Source organism: Diceros bicornis, chromosome 3 (assembly GCF_020826845.1).
Source record: "Diceros bicornis minor isolate mBicDic1 chromosome 3, mDicBic1.mat.cur, whole genome shotgun sequence".
Classification (NCBI taxonomy): Eukaryota; Metazoa; Chordata; class Mammalia; order Perissodactyla; family Rhinocerotidae; genus Diceros; species Diceros bicornis.
In genome coordinates this window covers 10,479,255-10,497,338 of record NC_080742.1, presented here as the reverse complement: position 1 = coordinate 10,497,338, position 18,084 = coordinate 10,479,255, and the positions used below count along the sequence as shown (strand labels likewise).

At 40.5% G+C, this 18,084-nt stretch overlaps 1 protein-coding gene across 1 annotated transcript in view; it reads right to left on the bottom strand.

Annotated features, from left to right (window-relative positions):
• Nucleotides 1-16,942: 16,942 nt before the first annotated feature.
• LAMB4 (laminin subunit beta 4) overlaps nucleotides 16,943-18,084 on the bottom strand; it is a 107,440-nt gene continuing 106,298 nt past the window's right edge. The window contains 1 exon segment of the mRNA XM_058523144.1: nucleotides 16,943-17,213. Coding sequence (XP_058379127.1) covers nucleotides 17,074-17,213 — 140 coding nt within the window. The 3' untranslated portion in view covers nucleotides 16,943-17,073.

The window sequence follows — 18,084 nt, the reverse complement described above, 5'->3', positions numbered from 1 at the left end:
GAGCTAACATCCGTGCTGATCTTCCTCCACTTTATGTGGGACACTGCCACAGCATGGCCTGACAAGCAGTGCGTTGGTGCGCGTCCAGGATCTGAACCCCCGGCCGCCAGCAGCAGAGCGCACGCACTTAACCGCTACGCCACAGGGCTGGCCCCACAATGATGTACTTTTTATACGTTCATTTCTTTCTCTGCTACACAGGCCCTCCTTGGCTTCATCAACTTAGTGAACTACCACACGTCTTTGAAGCCTCCACTTAAACATGACTTCCTCTTCTCCCTTTCTCCACCCGACTGTCTACCAGCACCTTGTAAAAGCTTGTTACAGCATAAATGACGTAATGCTGTGACTATCTGTTTATGCCCTTACCTCCCCCAATAGACAGCAGGACAAGGACAAGTACTGTGTAACGTTACTTGCACAAACGTCATTTGTGCATAAACATTGCCTAATGTGACATGGGGTGCATTGTGGTGCTCAATACATGTTCTTGAATGAAAGTAAATAAAGACTAGTCTTCATGTTTTAAAAACTTTCTTAAATCTTAAATGTCCACTTTCTGCCTAACAAATTTCTAGTCAACGAGAAAAAGAAATATCACCAGACTTGAGTTCGTTTTGGGAATACTTCCAGATTTCACTCACGAACAAATTCTTCCTCTCTGTAATATTTTACAAAACTTCCTCTGATTTCTAAAGATGTTACAAGTTTAGAAGGAATGAACCACTTTTGTCAGTAAAGCCCATCGAGGCTTCACTCCTGCTGCCGCGACCCTCTCACCCTCTCGTCCCGCACCTGTGCTTACCTGGCACTACCTGCTTCAGCATAAGGCAGTCTTGACTGGAGAGTTCTGCAGCGTTTTGAATGGCAGATGGGATTGCAAATTGTCGGCTGTTCCGTCTCAAAGAACGTGTGTCAGTGATCTCCCTGAGGCATTTATTGTTTTTGTTTGAAAAACAACAAGAACTGCTTTCAAGGTCACCTTCACACAGTCTTAGAATGCACTTATGTGTCTCATTTTAAATCCTGGATTAACAGGGGAACAACAAGGACGTTACATTCTAGGCTTTGATCTTTAGGTCCTAAAACCGGGCTATTTGCTTAACATTGTTCTCATGTACAATACTAGATTTTTTGCTCTTTTGAAAATTAGATTTTAGTGTACTTTGTGAGACTCAGAATTGATCTAGAAAAGTAAGTTCAATGACCAGTAAAGTTCAGGACAAATGTCACACAGCACTTTCTACGTACCTCTTTTATAATAGGTAGGACAGTAATTTGTAATTTTGTGTTAATTATCCTTGCCTCCAGGAGCATTTTGAGGGCAGGACTGTATTTTATTGGAACTTGTATTCCAATCAGATGGCCAAGTTTCTGGTGTATTGTACATACTCAATATCTACTTACTGGATGAATAACTAAAATTGAATAATCCTTTCTTATGACCATTAAGGGAGCACATAGGGGTCATTACTGTCACCCTCTATAATCAGGAATCCATCAGGGCCTGAATCAGGCAGGGAGTCAAGGCATTTTCAGTCTCAGACCACGTAATAGAAACTGGGAGGGCTTGCATTAACATCTCTTCACCTGGTAACAGCACCTAGATTTTTTTTGAGAGGATGGTCCTTTCACATTTTCAGCCCACATAATTTGGATGCAGCTAATCCCTCCGTGGGATCCAGGCTCATCAGTGCCTTTCCATCTCCTTCTTCCCAGCAATCGATTGAGGGATAGGTATGCAAATCAAATTTTCCAATTAGAGTGACTTCTGGGATTTTTGTGGGAATTATTGGGATTTATCATGGGAGAGGTAGAAAAACCTCTCTTCTCCCTGAACTTGGAGTTATACAGATGTCAGCCTGGAGCTGGTGGAGGCTGCTTGAGACTGGAGCCAACACAGTGGAAAGCAGAACTGAGGGAAACAATAGGGCAGATCCTTAAGGACCACCTTGGAGTATCTTGATCCAGCTATGCCTGAAGCCAGAATACATTACCTTAGCTAATAAATTTTTCTGGATATGTATTGTAGCATGAGAGAGTTATAAACCTTTGTTGTTTTTAGCCTGAGATTTGGGAGTTTTTGTTTTTTTTAACTGCAGCATAACCTAATTTATCCTGATTCAGGCAAGTCTTTATCAACACGTAATGTCTTAAAAATGGCCATCTGTCTATTCTTAAATATCTTAAAAAAAGAAATATCACAAATGAGTACCCGTCTATATTTGAATGTTTTAGAATAGTCACTAACATAGGTGAGCAAAGGCCTCACCCGCTCTTCACAGGCTGTCTGCAAGGCCGCACACCCATTGGCTCCACCTCCCAGAAAGGTGGCAGGATGACGCTTTAGACTCAAAGGGAGATAGCAGCGCACTTTCTCTCTACCCATCTACGCCCTTGAATTCCAAACCTTTTCAAGTTCTAATCTATATTTAACAGGAACGCCGTAGAAACGCTCTAAATGGGGCAAGTTCACTATTTATTCTTTGTTTATGTATTTAGCATCTGATTGCTAACCTGGCCTTTTAAATATGAGTAGGAGAGAGACTAATGTCTGAGGTAGAGCTAGAGAGCCGTAGGAAAGCTCTTTAAACATACGTTTTTATTAGATTCATAGCAGGATTAACTTAAATGTAGTCAGCTAAAGGCCTTAAGACCTGAATACTACTCATGAACCCAAGTTTCATTTTTCTGGCGTGTTATATCTCTACCTTCATTCATGAGTGATTCATCGTGTGTACTGCAAATCACCAACGTCAAATTCAGTAGGCAGCTAACACTCAGAGGTTGGTAGTTAAGTTTTAGAAAAACTTTTCTTAATTAAAATCAGTTCATCTCTTATAGCAATCCACCTAAAATTATATTTTAAAGATTATTTTGAAAATTTTATTTCAGCTGATGGTATTACTTTCCCCAGCTTTATGAGGATGCTGAAATTCAGTAATAGCCAGAAAAGAAAAAAAGACTTCCTTTATTCCAATAATTTTTTGAATCTTCCTTTACTCTGCTTTTTGATCCAAATTCTATCTTCTCCGTTTGAGAGGTCAAGTTCAGCTCCCAGTGAGGCCCTGATGTCCTTGCTCCGTCTCCCCATGAGTTCCAAGTCTCGTGCCTGGCACACAGTGTGACCTTAGGAAATGCTGAGTGAATGAAAAAGGGCTTGTTTAACCTATATATATATTTTTTAATAATTTTATTTATTTATTTTTCCCCCAAAGCCCCAGTAGATAGTTGTATGTCACAGCTGCACATCCTTTTAGTTGCTGTATGTGGGACGCGGCCTCAGCATGGCCGGAGAAGCGGTGCCTCGGTGCGCGCCTGGGATCCGAACCCGGGCCGCCAGCAGCGGAGCGTGGACACTTAACCGCCAAGCCACGGGCCGGCCCTAACCTATATTTTGAATCTAGTAAGATTCAGGCAATATCTTTGTACCAGAGGCTTGAAGTGATAGTCTAATCTACTCTCTTGCTACAAACCTATGTCATAGTTCTGGGTTAATTATTACCTAGGGTGATCCAGGAAATGATTTAATTAGCAAGTTAAATGCTCCACTACAATTCATGGCTTGTACTGGGAGTGGATCCTAATTCTCAATCCAGTATTTTGACCCTGGGAAGATGAGATCTTGGATATGAGCACGTTTCAGAGATGATAGAAATGCTCGTAAAAGCCGTCCCTCTCTCAAAGAGCAGCAGACTTGCCTCATCCCCTCCAAACGTAATGCCCTTGGCCTCCTAGAAGAATTAACTCTACAACTGCAATTCCTCTAAAAGAATAAGCTTGCTCTTCTGGAAAGAGCATTTATTTCATCACAGCTGCCGCCAAGGCTGCTAATCAGATTTGCGTAGGCCAGCCCGCCCAGAGCGGAGTGGCTGCCTTTTTATCACATCAGAAACAAGCCAGCACTAGGTCTCTCTCCAGGATTAGGTGCCGTTTTACCTATTGGGCTGTTTGCCAGACAAAGAAGTTGTAGGATGTGTTTGCTCTTTTCAAGATGGCTAATGACATGCTGCTATTAACCTCTAAGACTAAATGGTTTCCACGGAAGTCATGGAATATGGCGCTGACAATTCAGTCATCTGCTCAGAGGACTTTCTAGTCCAGGTGGCGACAATCACCACCATTTGGCTGACCCTCGGCAACTCCTCCTATCTACCCAATTAGGACCTTAAGCCTTCACAGCAACATACATCTTATTCTGTAACATTTCTTGAGCATTTACCACGTACCAAGCTCTGCTATGTACCAACGGTATATATTCTACATTTAGAGAAGGCCAGGTTATCTTAAATGTATACACTATTGGTAATGATCAACAAAGTTTAAAGTCTAAGATGAAGGAGGTATGTTGCAGTTGTCTATTTCTATAAACATGTATATACATACACAAATACACACACACCCATGAATAGACAATGATAAAGTCCTAGAAGGAGGTATAGCAAACAGGTAGTGGTGGGTAATTTGAGGGAAGTTACAGGGATTGTGTTTGGAATGGGGGTTAAAGGGGACTCTTGCCTTACCTGTAATGTTTTAACTTTCTTTTAATAAGCAGAATGTATTTGTCTACAACCGGCATAATTAAAAACAAAAAAATTCTAGCCAAAAGTCTTTTTTGAAGGATAAATGTTTGTTATGCTTTGAATAAAGTGTGCTATAAATGTTGACTAAGTCTGAGTTCTTACCTTGAAATACAAATTCGAAGACCTGTGGAATTAAAATTCATTATTTCTAGTCACTAATGGATTTACTGAATGACATGACAAGGCTCTTACTCTGCAACCATGTAAGTCACATTTCTGTGTGCCTCGGTTTCCTTATCTGTGAAACAAGTACAAAGTTCAGGCTCTTTGAAATCTGGCCCCTGTATAATCTCTCTCATCTCTGCATTCTCAGTCTATCAGCCTCCCACCCCACCAGGCTCTAGCTCGATATCCTCACCATTCTCAGAGCTCAAACCCTGTTTTTTTGGCTCATCCAGTTCCTCCTGCCTGGAATGCCTTCTCCCTCTTCTCCGCCAAGCGAGCTTTTCCTTATGTTCAAAGACCACCTCTGATGATACTACACGTGTGTAACCTTCTCAATTCCACTGCCCAGGTACAATACTTAGACATACATCTATTGGAGGTCTTCTAGATAGTTCTAGAACAGAAGTGCCATGCATGAGGCCAGGCACCCTGCCTCTTGCACTCACTGCTGTATTCCCAACACCAGCATGACGCAGAGCACATTGTAGGTATGCAATGAGTATTCACCAAATAGTTGGTTAATGTATGAATATATTTTTTGTGCTAAATCGCAAGCGCCTTGAGAGCATCCTAATTTCCCCAGCACGGAGCACACAGCTTGTCAGGTAATTGTTGAATGCATGCATTCAGTAAGTTCCTGGAACTATGCCCATTGTGCTTTCTGGGGAAAAATCATTCAGAGGTAATTCTTTAGCCAGAGTGAGTCATACTCAAACACATTAGTACTTTTAAAAAAGGCATATAGCATGTTCCATTTTATTCTGTGGGAAAAATAAAAATGTGAGCAGTTTGCTGTGATTCAGATACATGAAGTACTAATGAATACGTACAGCATTACCATTAACTTGCTCAGCGACTGCTCTGTACTGTGACAAGGAAAGTGTAATCTATATGAGGATTACCAAGAGGCAACCGCACTTGCACAATCCTGTGAGAAGCTGCAAGGTGGTGATGATATAATGGTAAGTCAAGTCCCCAAGTCTTATCACCTCATCTGTAATGAAGTTCATGAGGGCACTAGCATAAGTGATGACTGGGAAGGTAAAATTGTGCCTTTTTGGAGGGCAATCTGAAATATATTAAAAATTAAAATATATGTAACTTTGCGAAAACATGCCAAATTATGCATATAAAGATGTTTACACTATTGTTTATAACAAGATGATTTATAACCTAAGTCATCAATAGGGGATTTAGCTAAGTAATTATGCTAGACCCCTGTAATGGAATACTAAACAGTTGGCTAAAAAGCTGGGGCCTATTTCTGTTATTTAACTGGGGGAAAAGTAGGCTCTAATTATGAAAAAATTGTACATTATATGTATTTTATATTTCTTGAGGGACTAAAAAGGGAAGCTTCCAGGAATTGTCTATATATACAGCCCAAAATATTAAGTGATAGCTTTTTTCCCTTTATGATTTTTTTTTCTATAATGACATGTATAGCCCTTGTTCTAAAAATTATTTCAAAATTAAGATAGTTTCCTATGGTTGCATTCTCAAAAGTGGCCTTTTATATTTAGAAGTGAAATTCACTTTAATATATTCTAGCTGGAGATATTGGGCAATGTTCACATCCCTAAGAACAGGGTCTGTCTTTTGGCCAGCCAAAACTAGGGCAAAACAAATCAAGCTTGCTAATATCCCTTAAAATATGCAGGTACTTGACAGAAACTTGAGTTTGAGTTGAGTAGACGTGTTATGGTCTATTTGGGTTTGAATGTACTGTTATAGTAGCCATGATTAGTTTTGTTAACTGCTTCCTTTGCTCCTATGTTCTCATCAAAATATGGTAAGTTGTGTTCACAGTTGAATTTTTTTCTTTTTTTTTAATAAATTTTTATTTTTTTATTTTTTTCCCCCAAAGCCCCAGTAGATAGTTGTATGTCATAGCTGCACGTCCTTCTAGTTGCTGTATGTGGGACGCGGCCTCAGCATGGCCGGAGAAGAGGTGAGTCGGTACGCGCCCAGGATCCGAACCTGGGCCGCCAGCAGTGGAGCACACGCACTTAACCGCTAAGCCATGGGGCCAGCCTTGAGTTTTTTTCTTCCAGAGAAATGTGTTCAAGTAAATGTTTAAGTCTTTCAAATTGTCTGTATATTAGAGTTACCCCCCCTACTCCCAAAGTGGGTCGAAAGAAAATTGAATTTGTTAAGGAGAAAATTTAGTATATGCATTTCTATATATCTGCTGTATAGAATGTATGATGGTGATCTAAAGAGTTGAAGAACAGAACTGGGATTTTAAAAAGGAAAAATTATAACAAACTTTATTAATCATATCTAAATAGATTGACTTTTTTACATTGTAAGAAATGTTAGACTTCCTCTTTCCAGATGAAAGCAATTGTTCTCTTAGTCCTGAATATTTAATCTTTTCCATTCATATTTTGCCTTTTCTAGATGAGTCATAAGGCAGTATGGCCAACACAAAGCTAAACCTGAATGCCATAAAGATCCCCAAGTGTTTATCTTTAGATATGGGATGTTTATACAGCTTTTCCAAGCTTTGAGCTTCTTCCCATGGTATGAATCTCTGGAATCCTCAAACACTCATTTGGTTGTTAGATTTTCAGGCTCCATTTAACTCCCATTTCTACTCCTTTCTAGAAAGTTCACAGTTGGGGATAACTTTAATAGACTCAATTAACTGAAAATAAAGAAAAAAACTTGGATTAATTTAGATATTCACTTTAACAGATGTGATAATCTAGATAGCTGTTTGGTTATTAGAGAGTCCTAGAAATTGGCTGAATAGCATATAAAACTAATGCTTCCAACGAAGTAGTTCCTTTAGTAGTTAGGTTTATTTTGTTTTCCTACATAATCAAATGATTTTTGTTTAATAAATATATATTGTAATAAATTTGAGATATAATAAAGCTAAGTATCTAAAATTTGGCCTACCTTATTTATAAGTTACATTGTGAGTCTTATTTTTAAAAGCTACTTGGAAAGTTTTGAGGACTGAAAATAATGCTACTGAATGTGTTTAGTAACTACAACTATATGCTCACTTAGTTGGCCAGTCTCAAAAGACATACTAGTCCCCCCAAGTTATATATTTTTGCTCACTAACGTTAAGGATAAAGTATTTCTATTTGGTTAGCTACTTTGACCTTTGTTTTAAGTAGAATTACTTTCTGTGAAATATTTATTAACACGTTAAAAATATGTAACTCCTAAGACGGGCCATTTATGTAAAGAAATAGGTCAGTCAATTTTAAGGAAATGTTCTACCGTGTTTGATGGTCCATTTAACAGAGACTAAGACTAGTTAAAACAGCAAATTGTCTTGAAAGAGAGGGTGCAATCAGCATTATCACGGGACATATTTCCCATCACACCTGCCTCGGCATTTCTGCCAACCAGCTGTGTGACCCCGGGTAAATTAATTTTAGTACTTTTCAGAAAATGAGGGGATGGGACTAGTGCGTTCTTTAAATCTCTTGCAGTTTGGGTTTCTTAAACCTCTTAGCTGAAAGAGAGGCCGTATCAGGGACCATCACGTGAGGGCTCCTGACATGCTTGCAGCTAGTATCTCTAAGGGTTTGCCCAGCTGTATCTAGAACTTTCCTAACACAGTCATTTTATATCTTTTCCCATCAGAGGTAATATCTCCAACTGGTAACTTTAAATGTTTTCCACTGTGTATGTTTTGTGGGCTAAATATTTCCAAGTCTTCACTGAGAGGAAGTTCCGGTACTCAAGATTAGATTTTAATTCTTGGTGCCATGTTGGGATGACTAGAGAGAGCTCTGAAATGCAGTATACTTAATCTATTACCCTCTAGTGAATATAAGATAAAATGCAGCCAGCCGCTGTTCCCTAGCCTTTGGGTATTCATCATCACAGAGAACTATGGTTGTCTGTGGGACTATGTTGGTTATCGCTATGAATCCAACACTTGACTGTTAAAAATCACACAATTTATATAAACATGAAGAAAACACTTTACATCTCGGTTCAAAAACCCTGTACATTCTGATTAATATGTTTAATATAGATTGTGGCAAGCTTGCTTTGTGTAACAAAGTTTGTTCGGTTGGCAGGCTGAATCAGAGGCAGATTGGTAGGGCAATAGAAGCCTTCTAGAATGGTCACGCATAGCATTTAGTAAGTAAAGCTCAAGATTTTATGTAGGTTCAAGCTATTCCCCAGAAGAGAAAGGCTAGGTGCTGATGGATGAGCAGGTGAGCAGAACTTAAGAGAAGTTCTGCTTCGGCTACTTTATGTTGGAGGGAGAGGAAAAAATTTCTCCTTCTTTTGCTTTCTCAAGAGGAGAGAAGAAATGGGGCTGAGGGCAGGAAACATGAAAGAATGAACAAGGAGACTATCTTCTGGTGAATCATAAGCAGGCAGCTTTGTTGCTAAAAGCCTCAAAGCTCATAATCGAAAAAGCCTGTGAGAAGTTTGGTCACCAAAGTTCTTAACTTCTTCACTTTTCTGAGGCACCAGAATTGGGACTGGGAAAGAACTTTTAGTTATAAGCATAAAGTGAATGAAAAAAATTCTATTCAAGCTTGTAGTGGGGTGGGGTTGAGCAAGGGAGGAAGAAGAATGGGCATGTATGTGCTGGGGTTTGCACGCAGGAAGGTTTGATTAATTTGTTCAATGGCTAAGGATTACTGAGAAACCAACAAATTATAGTTGCATTTATATAGACTTTGCATAAATCTTAAGCATATATAAATACATAAACCGTTATATTTGTATATAAAAATGTTTTCAAATGTGTCCTTTAATGTTTTGTGCTTAGCTACTTAATGCAATCACTTTTTCTAGATAAAGCCTAATTGAAGGAAAAGGAAAGACTCAGTGAGCTCTGCCTGGGAAGTGTAGCTGTTGCCTGTCTGTGAGGCCATGACCTTCACTCAGGAGTGGCTCACCCTGATTTATGGCTGCGTGACTAGGAATATATCAACAGTCTGGTAAACAAACATATGCGGCAGAGGAACAGCGAGAGTGACCAAGAGCAGAGGGAAGAGACTAGATTTGAGAGGAAAGAGGAGGGAGCACAAGAGAAGGAAGAGTTGTGTGAGTTTGGTCTGGGGGAGTTTTTAGCGGGGGAGGAATTTCCCGAGAGAGGAGAGGACTTTCAATAGCTGCTATAGAGTGTGTTTGTTATTGAGAGTGGGAGAAATGGGGGAAAGGATTTCTGTCTTATGCATGTATTCTATTCCCACTTGACATTTTTTCCTCTAAATATTGAGGTAAAGATTTGAATTGTTCCCAAGTACATTGTTAGAGGGGCTGAACCACATGGTGAGCTGGTTTCATATTACAGTTGAAAAAATTTCAGTTCAGCGGTGGTCTGAGGACTGCCTGACTTGCAACAATTTGGAGTCAATTTATGGAACTAATATGTAAGTGAACAAATATTTCTAGTGTTCCACACTGTGCTAAGTTCTATAAAGGACATAAAAGTGGCTGAACACATCACATGCTTTGTGTCCTCATAGAACTTACTATCTGGTTAGACAGGTGAGGGATAACAGCCAACTGGCAACATAAGAGAAATTCAGAGAAATGTCTTTGAGCTAGGCTGTAGAGAGAAGCCTTTCAAGTGAGGTTTTTTTTAAGGAGGAGCCATAGAAATCGGGATTCAAGGAGGCCAATGCTACGGGAGCGGTGGTGCAGAGGGGAAATGCAGACGTAACACACACGATGTGATAATCAGTATGTCGTGAAGGATTTCAGTAGTACCTGGCTCTTCTCAAAGCCCTGCCACATGAATTGGCTCAGTAACCCTGGGAGGTAGACAGGGTATATTTATTAGCATTCTGCAGCTGAAGGAAATGAGGACATGAGATTCAGAGGTTGTGAATTGCCTAAGTTCATGTAGGGGACAAGCCAGGCTTTGCACTTGTCACCTGACCCTTGGTCCACTGTCTTCCTGCTGCAGGGCAGAAGGGGGACTGTGATAGCAGTCTGGAGAGGGCTTGGAGTCCCCTTAGCGCCCCAGAGATACTAATGGGGATGTTAGTTCAGCTGCTTTAACAGAGACCAAAATCATAGTGACGTAAGTGGGAGAGGTCTGCTTTTCTATCATATACAAGTTCAAGCTGGCAGGGAGTCCACGGTAGTCAGGCACAGACAGCTTTAACCCACAGGGTCGTGTGCCTCCCCTGATCCACTTGCCCCCCCTCTATGCCCCAGGAGGCTGATCTACATGGGAACATCAACCGGGTCCCTTGGTTTAGCTAATGGGAAGCACTAACAAGAGACTGGACAGGAGGAGGGGAGTGACATCAGGGTGTTGATGCTCCGAGACCCTCTGCAGGATTATCACGGCTAGCTACATCCCTTGACCAAAGATCAGAGTTCCTGTTAAGTGGACCTCCCACACATTCTGTCTTCAATTTGCAATTGTCATCCTCTCTCCTCACCCTTGGCCAAACGTGGTAAAGACCCCTTGTCTGGTGCTGGCTCTGGGATGCTGCACTATCCTTTATGGCTTTCCTCTGCCCTGTCCGCATCTTTGTACATAGGCCCCTTATTAAACTGTCCCAGCTCATGCCCTTATACCCTGGGACCCTGACTGGTACACTCAGCCAGGGAGCTAGGTTTTTCTACCTTGTTTCACCAGTATTATCCACATCTAGATGGTCATAGTTGGCTCACCATATCCAACCCAATCGAAGGGGGAAAAACAAGTGGAGGGTGTATTAGTTTCCTATTCCTGCTGTAGCCAATTACCACAAACTTAGTGGCTTAAAACAACACAAATTTATGTTACAGTTCTGTAGGTTAGAAGTCCGACACAGGTCTCACTGGGCCAAAATCAAGGTGTTGCACAGTTATGTTCTCTTCTGGAAGCAGTGGAGGAGAATCCCTCCCCTTGTTTTCCCGACTTCCAGGACCACTTATTTTCTTTGCTTCGTGGTCCTCTTCCTCCATCTTTAAAGCCAGCAACATTGGGCCAAGTCCTGCTCATGCTGACGTCTCTCTAACTCTCTCTTCTGCCTCCTTCTTCCACTTTTAAGGACCCTTATGATTACATTGGGCCCACCTGGATAATCCAGGCTACTTGCCGCAGCTTGAGGTCAGCTGGTTAGTGCCTTATTTCCATCTGTAACCTTAATTTCCCTTTGCCATATAACGTATTCACAGGTTATGAAGATTAGGACGTGGACATCTTTTGGGGGCCATTATTCTGCCTACCACAGAGGTCGAACAGCTTCCTTTTAAGGTTGTGCCCTTAAAGTTGCACAAACAGGCTCACTAACCTCCTGTTGGCCAGAATTTAGTCACAGGGTAGCATTGAACTGCAAGAGAGGTTGAGAAATACAGTCTCTCTAAGTAGGCAGCCATGTGCCTGGTTAAAGCATGGAGGAGTTCTATGACCAAGAGAAAGAAGGGGGAGAATGGATACTGGACAGCGATTTCTAGCCTGTGCCTCATCAGGCTCATTTGTTCTTGCCAGGACCTACTGTCCATTTCCCTTCATTTTGCCCTCTTGGTGCTTTTGGCAAATTGCACTCACCTACTGGCCCTCAGTTGCCCTTCACGTGGGATTGGTTTCTAATTTATCAGAAGATATAGAATCGTTTCCTTAATGGACCATACTAGCTACCTTATAGTCACTTGTTTCCTGATCTTCATAAGAATTTTCTGATGTGAATAGCTGGGTTGCAAATGTTTCTACCTGGCCTCTGGTAACAGAGTTTCCTCACGCTTACTGGCTGACCCACATCGTGTGTGACCTACTCAGCCCACTGTCCATCATCTTGCTCTCTCTTCCCCACTCAGTGTCTTAGATCCTGCCCCTGTTATTGAATCTTGCCAGTTTTGGTCTCCACTGGCTTGGTCACCACTCTCAGTCCAAATCTTAGCTCTCCAACTCCTGCCCTTCACTCAACCCCTGCTCCGAGATGCTCAGAATTCAGTCCAGACTTCTCTATGTTGGTCCCTCACACACCTCAACAGATCTCCAAGTGCTTAGGTAGATGTGGTGTTCACTCAATTCAAATTTAGGAAACTATTAGAATAATTATAACAGAGGTAAAGAAAATGTATGCATGTGGATGCATGTAAGTTTTTTATAAGAATTAAAATGTATCTTCTAATCATATTATCAATTGACTATTTATCATGTATAGGTGCTTTACATACTTTATTTTTTTTTTGGCTACTCACATCAAATTATCTTTCTTAGATGAGAGGCAGAGCCATGCCTTTACCATGAAAGCTGACAGAGCATCCTATGGGCAGAATACATGGATCTAAAACCAAGAGTGGAAATATATGTAGCCCTGCTCAAAATTATATCCAAATGATTCACAGGCAAAACTTTGCTTCCTATACCTATGACTATGGGCTCTGGTCTCTAAGGAAGTATGTTTTTACTGGATGACACGAGTTGTTCCAGTGAATTGGAATAAATACCAATACCCAGCTATTTCAGGCTCCTCATGCTAAAGGATAAACAAGCCAAAAAAGTGTGTTGGGGGGCGGAGTATAATTTTGCCTGGGGTAATTGCCCTTGATCCTTAAAGGGCATTAGAGCTGATGGTACACAGTGGCCGCAGGGTGGGAGGTAAGACCGGGATCTGGAGAATCCAGTCCTGCCATGTCCCAGGGAAAGATGGAATGTGGGAGCACTATACCCCTGCACATGCAGGACCTCCAAAGGCTCAGAACCTTCAGGAAAGAAGGTTTGGGTCATTCCACCTGGGAAAGAGATGCTTGCTGAAGAGAGAGGGAACATGGGATGAGGAGTCAAGAAAGAAGATCGTAAATCCCAACTATAGCCTCTTGAGTAGTTGCAGAAATGACGTATGCAACCTGAATCTGTGTTTCTTAATATGTGATGTTTTGTATGTATTTATATTTTTTTTAAACTTTATTTATTTATTTTTCCCCGCAAAGCCCCAGTAGATATGTATGTCATAGTTCCACATCCTTCTAGTTGCTGTATATGGGCCTCGGCCTCAGCATGGCCGGAGAAGCGGTGCATCAGTGCGTGCCCGGGATCTGAACCCGGGCCGCCAGCAGTGGAGCGTGGGCATTCAACCGCTAAGCCACGGGGCTGGTCTGTACTTATATTTTTTATTATAAAATATAAAATATATTTGATTTCCTTTTTATCTCTCTTCTTTCCTCCACTATTCTATACTTGGTATATGTTGGTGGCAGACTTGATCATTTTGATTACAAGTTGTAGTACATCAGGGCAGAATTGTAACAGACATGGAAAAGGAACAGAGCGTAGCTGGAGACCAGAGCCTTAGAGCTGGATGCTCTCAGGGAGTGATGGGACTTTGGGTTGGATCCCTTGAAGACAGGGTGGATGTGCTTTCAGATGGCTGAATGAATGTACCCTTATCTTGGTGGAAACATTTGCCTTGTTTTTAGAAGAAAAAATGGGATAAAAATGTATTTTGATATTAAGAAGTCAAAGAGGTGAACTATAATGGAAATCTGTAATTTTCTGATGCTTGGCATCAAAATCCTTCCTATTTTGGAAGATTCAAAAGATATATGGAGGCAAAACTCCCCTCCCACGACCAAAGCTGGAGGGGCAGACATTCTCTCTTCTCATTCCCTGGCAGCCAGGGCACATGAAGAGGCTCAGCCAATTGGATATTTCTACCCGAGATTCTGAGTCATGAGAGAGTGACACAAGATCCAGAGACAGTCGGAAGTTAATGGGATGATGGAGAGTGTCCAGCAGGGCCAGCATCCTAACCTGAGTTTACTGAAGTGTGATCTTGGATATGTTCCCAGATGCATAATTGTCCTTGGTTACATTTTCTCCACCGATTTCTTCAATTTTATTTGCTATCAAATATTCTTTCAGTAAATTCCTTTCCTGCTTAATAAACTATCATTGGTTTTTCAGTGTTTGCAACCAAGAACTCAGAATGGTAAGATCCTAATATTTAATTGGCTTTTTATCGTTAGTTATTTGGATTCTTTGCAATTTTAAAATAAGTAGTGCTGCAATGAATTACCCACAAAGCTTTTTCCCCCTGAATTTAAGATTTTCCTAATACACAGTTTCAACTGGTCTTAAGACAGATTTTGCTACACATTGTCAAATTACTTTGCAATGTATGAGAGACTGTTTCACTTTACATCTTGAACAACTGATGGAGCAAGTAATAGAAGCTAGGATGATTTATTTGACATTACTGAGGAATGAGATTTTTCACATATGTACATTTTTTTTTAAGAATAACCAAAGCTTATTATTTTCAACACCAAAGTTGAGAAAGCATAACCAGTTTTAATTGCAATCTTTCCAAAGTACATCACAAACTTCCTCACCTCATCCAGCTGCAACCCCCAGAGGCCCACAGACACGATGGGTTTATCTTGCCCTTGCACTTGATTCCCCGGATGACTGTGCTTTCCTCATGGCTGGGGAATTTTCTGTCTCCAGAACTCAACAGCCTCCCAGTAAGAGCACAGAAACTCTTTCCTCTTTAACCCTTTCCTTGCTCTCTGGCGGGTTACTTGTATAATCTCTGAGCACTGAAAAAGTGGAACATTTGAATGTTGCTATTGCAAACAGATAACCGTGCTTGTAAAACTTAGTCTATCATTTGTACAAAATGAAAGTCAGTATCCTGGTGGGAAAGCTGGAGTGCATTCCACCCTCTACATTGGAATAAACAACCTAGATTTTGTGATAGCAAATTTTTTGACTCTCTGGTTCATTCTGTGTGCCATTCCTTGGTGGAGGTTCCCAAAAGCCTTAAGTGCTGGATCTGTGGAGCGTTACAATCATATTTCAAGAGAGATTTCTGGGTGGTCCTTCCTGTAGAAAAGTTTCATTCCATTCTTCAGGATCTCCAGGGAAACTGCAATTTTCCTTAATAAAGTACATTTTAAGAAATTTCAGGGCTGGCCCCGTGGCTTAGCGGTTAAGTGCGCGTGCTCCACTACTGGTGGCCCGGGTTCAGATCCCAGGCGTGCACGGATGCACCGCTTCTCCGGCCGTGCTGAGGCCGCGTCCAACACACAGCAACTAGAGGGATATGCATCTATGACATACAACTATGTATTGGGGCTTTGGGGGAAAAAAAGGAGGAGAATTTGCAATAGATGTTAGCTCAGAGCCGGTCTTCCTCAGCAAAAAGAGGAGGATTAGCACGGATATTAGCTCAGGGCTGATCTTCCTCACACACACACAAAAAAAGAAATTTCATATTTATGTGTAACCCTCAAGCCTCTTTGTTGAATTTTTAAATCCATTTTTTATGAGTCAGTCCTTAAGAGAAGTGGCTCCGGCTGCTTTTCCTCTTTCATACATCAGTTTCATGCATATTTTTTCTTATTCAAAAATGTGGGGCCAAATTCCTTTAAAATCCCTCTGATGGATAGCTTTCACAAACAGAAGCAATGAGCTCTATTACATAGCATAGATGGAAAAAAATTACTGTGAAATCATAGACCATTTTGAAATGACACATTTTGTACTAAACAACACAATTGCTAGTCTTGTAAAAATAAGTAGCAGATTTTACAGCAAAAATGCTTGTAGACAAATTATGAAAAGTAGTTCAATATTTATCCTTTTGAATATTGTTCCAGTGCCATTTGGGGAAGACGGAATCCTTTGGTTGGGAGAATGAATACGCAGGAAAGCGGGTATAAGAACAAGTTACATTTTGAATTGTATGCATTTTGTTTGGAAGAGAATAGTTTTACAGATAAAGTAATAAAAATAAAATACAGGACCTTCTAGTACATTCCATCCATACTTATTCCATCCTAGTATGAGATATTGATTTATTTATTGTAATTTAATTTGTTTAAATTAATTTATTTTCCCGTGGTAAGAACATTTAATATGACATCTACCCTCTTAACACATTTTTCGGTATACAGTACAGTACTGTTGGCTGTAGGAACAATGTTGGACAGATCTCTAGAACTTATTCATCTTGCTTAACTGAAACTTTATGCCCACTGATTAATAACTCCCCATTCCCCCAGCCCCCAGCTGCTGGCAATGTATTTAAAGTTTAGGTTCATTTGACTGAAATGAGTATCAGTAAATAGAATACTTAATTAGATTTGCACTTGTCATAGGTAACTAATTATTTTTAAGTCATGAAAGGAAAGGAAGGCAAAGGAAAGTTTTCTGAGACTAGAGACACCTCTTGACTCCTCCTTCTATTCCATAGCAAGTGGCGTTTCTGTGGCCCAGTTCCACTCCCCAGCCACACTGGGCAGATCCGCAGCAAGCAGAGACCTCAGGGAAGGAGGCAGAAGAGGCTGACCAGTTGTGTTTCCCAAGTTCAGCATAGCTCCTCAGCTTTGCGTATCAGAAGCCAGAAAAGGAGGCACAGGTGATTTTGCACTTGAGCTCTACCTAACTATAGCAGGTAGCATATTTATTTTCCTGCTCAACGATTTCATTTCTAAGGGCAATGACTTGATCTTCCAACTGTTTCAGTTGATTAGCTTTTTCTTGTCTACTTAGATTCAAATCTTCGATCTTCTTTTCTAAATCTGAAAGAAGAAAATGAAGTAAATGATATATTTCCATTTGATAGATTCCTCCTGGATACCCACACTATACTAAACACAGGGATTTATATGTCTCTTAAAGATATATTTAGTTTTGTGTTTTGATTCAATAGATAAAATATTTATTTTCACTAGACTTCTCAATGTTTTTACATGAATCAGAGTAGACAAACTGATATTTTTGTCTAAAATATATTTTATATCTCAAGTCATTTATCAATGTGAGTCTATAGCTAGTCAGAATTCATTAGAAATGAAAAGACAGATGACAAGCCTTGATTGGATTTGGTAAAGTGCTAAAAAATACTGACATTTTCATTTCTTCATTCTCCTTTGCTGATATTGAAGTCCCTGAACAGTAAAAGCAAAGTCATGCCTTTCACTCTTACCCATCCATCCATCCATCCATCCATCCATCCATCCATCCATCCATTTACCCATTCTTCATTCAACAAATACCTGAGAATTATATTAAACCCTAACAAGGAGCCCATAAAGTAGTGGACCGAAGAGGTATAGAGAGCTACAGTCAACAGTGTGAGGTGGCCTTTAGAAAAAAAATTGACCTTAGGTAGGAGTGGAACTTCTAAAAGGAAGGTAAATATTCCACTTCACTTGGTCATATCACACCCGGATACTCAGTTGGCTTGGGGTAATCGTCAAACTAGCATGTAGCACGTGTTTAGAGGAAGGAACCAGATTGCTGAGGAAATCTGAAATTGTCCTGTGAACAAAAGTTGAATTAACTGGTGATGTTTCATATAGAGAAAGAAGATTCAGGGCATGTGCTATAGCTATTTTCAAGTATTTGAGGGCCAGAAAAGCAGAGTAAATGTGTTTTTTGTTATCCTGA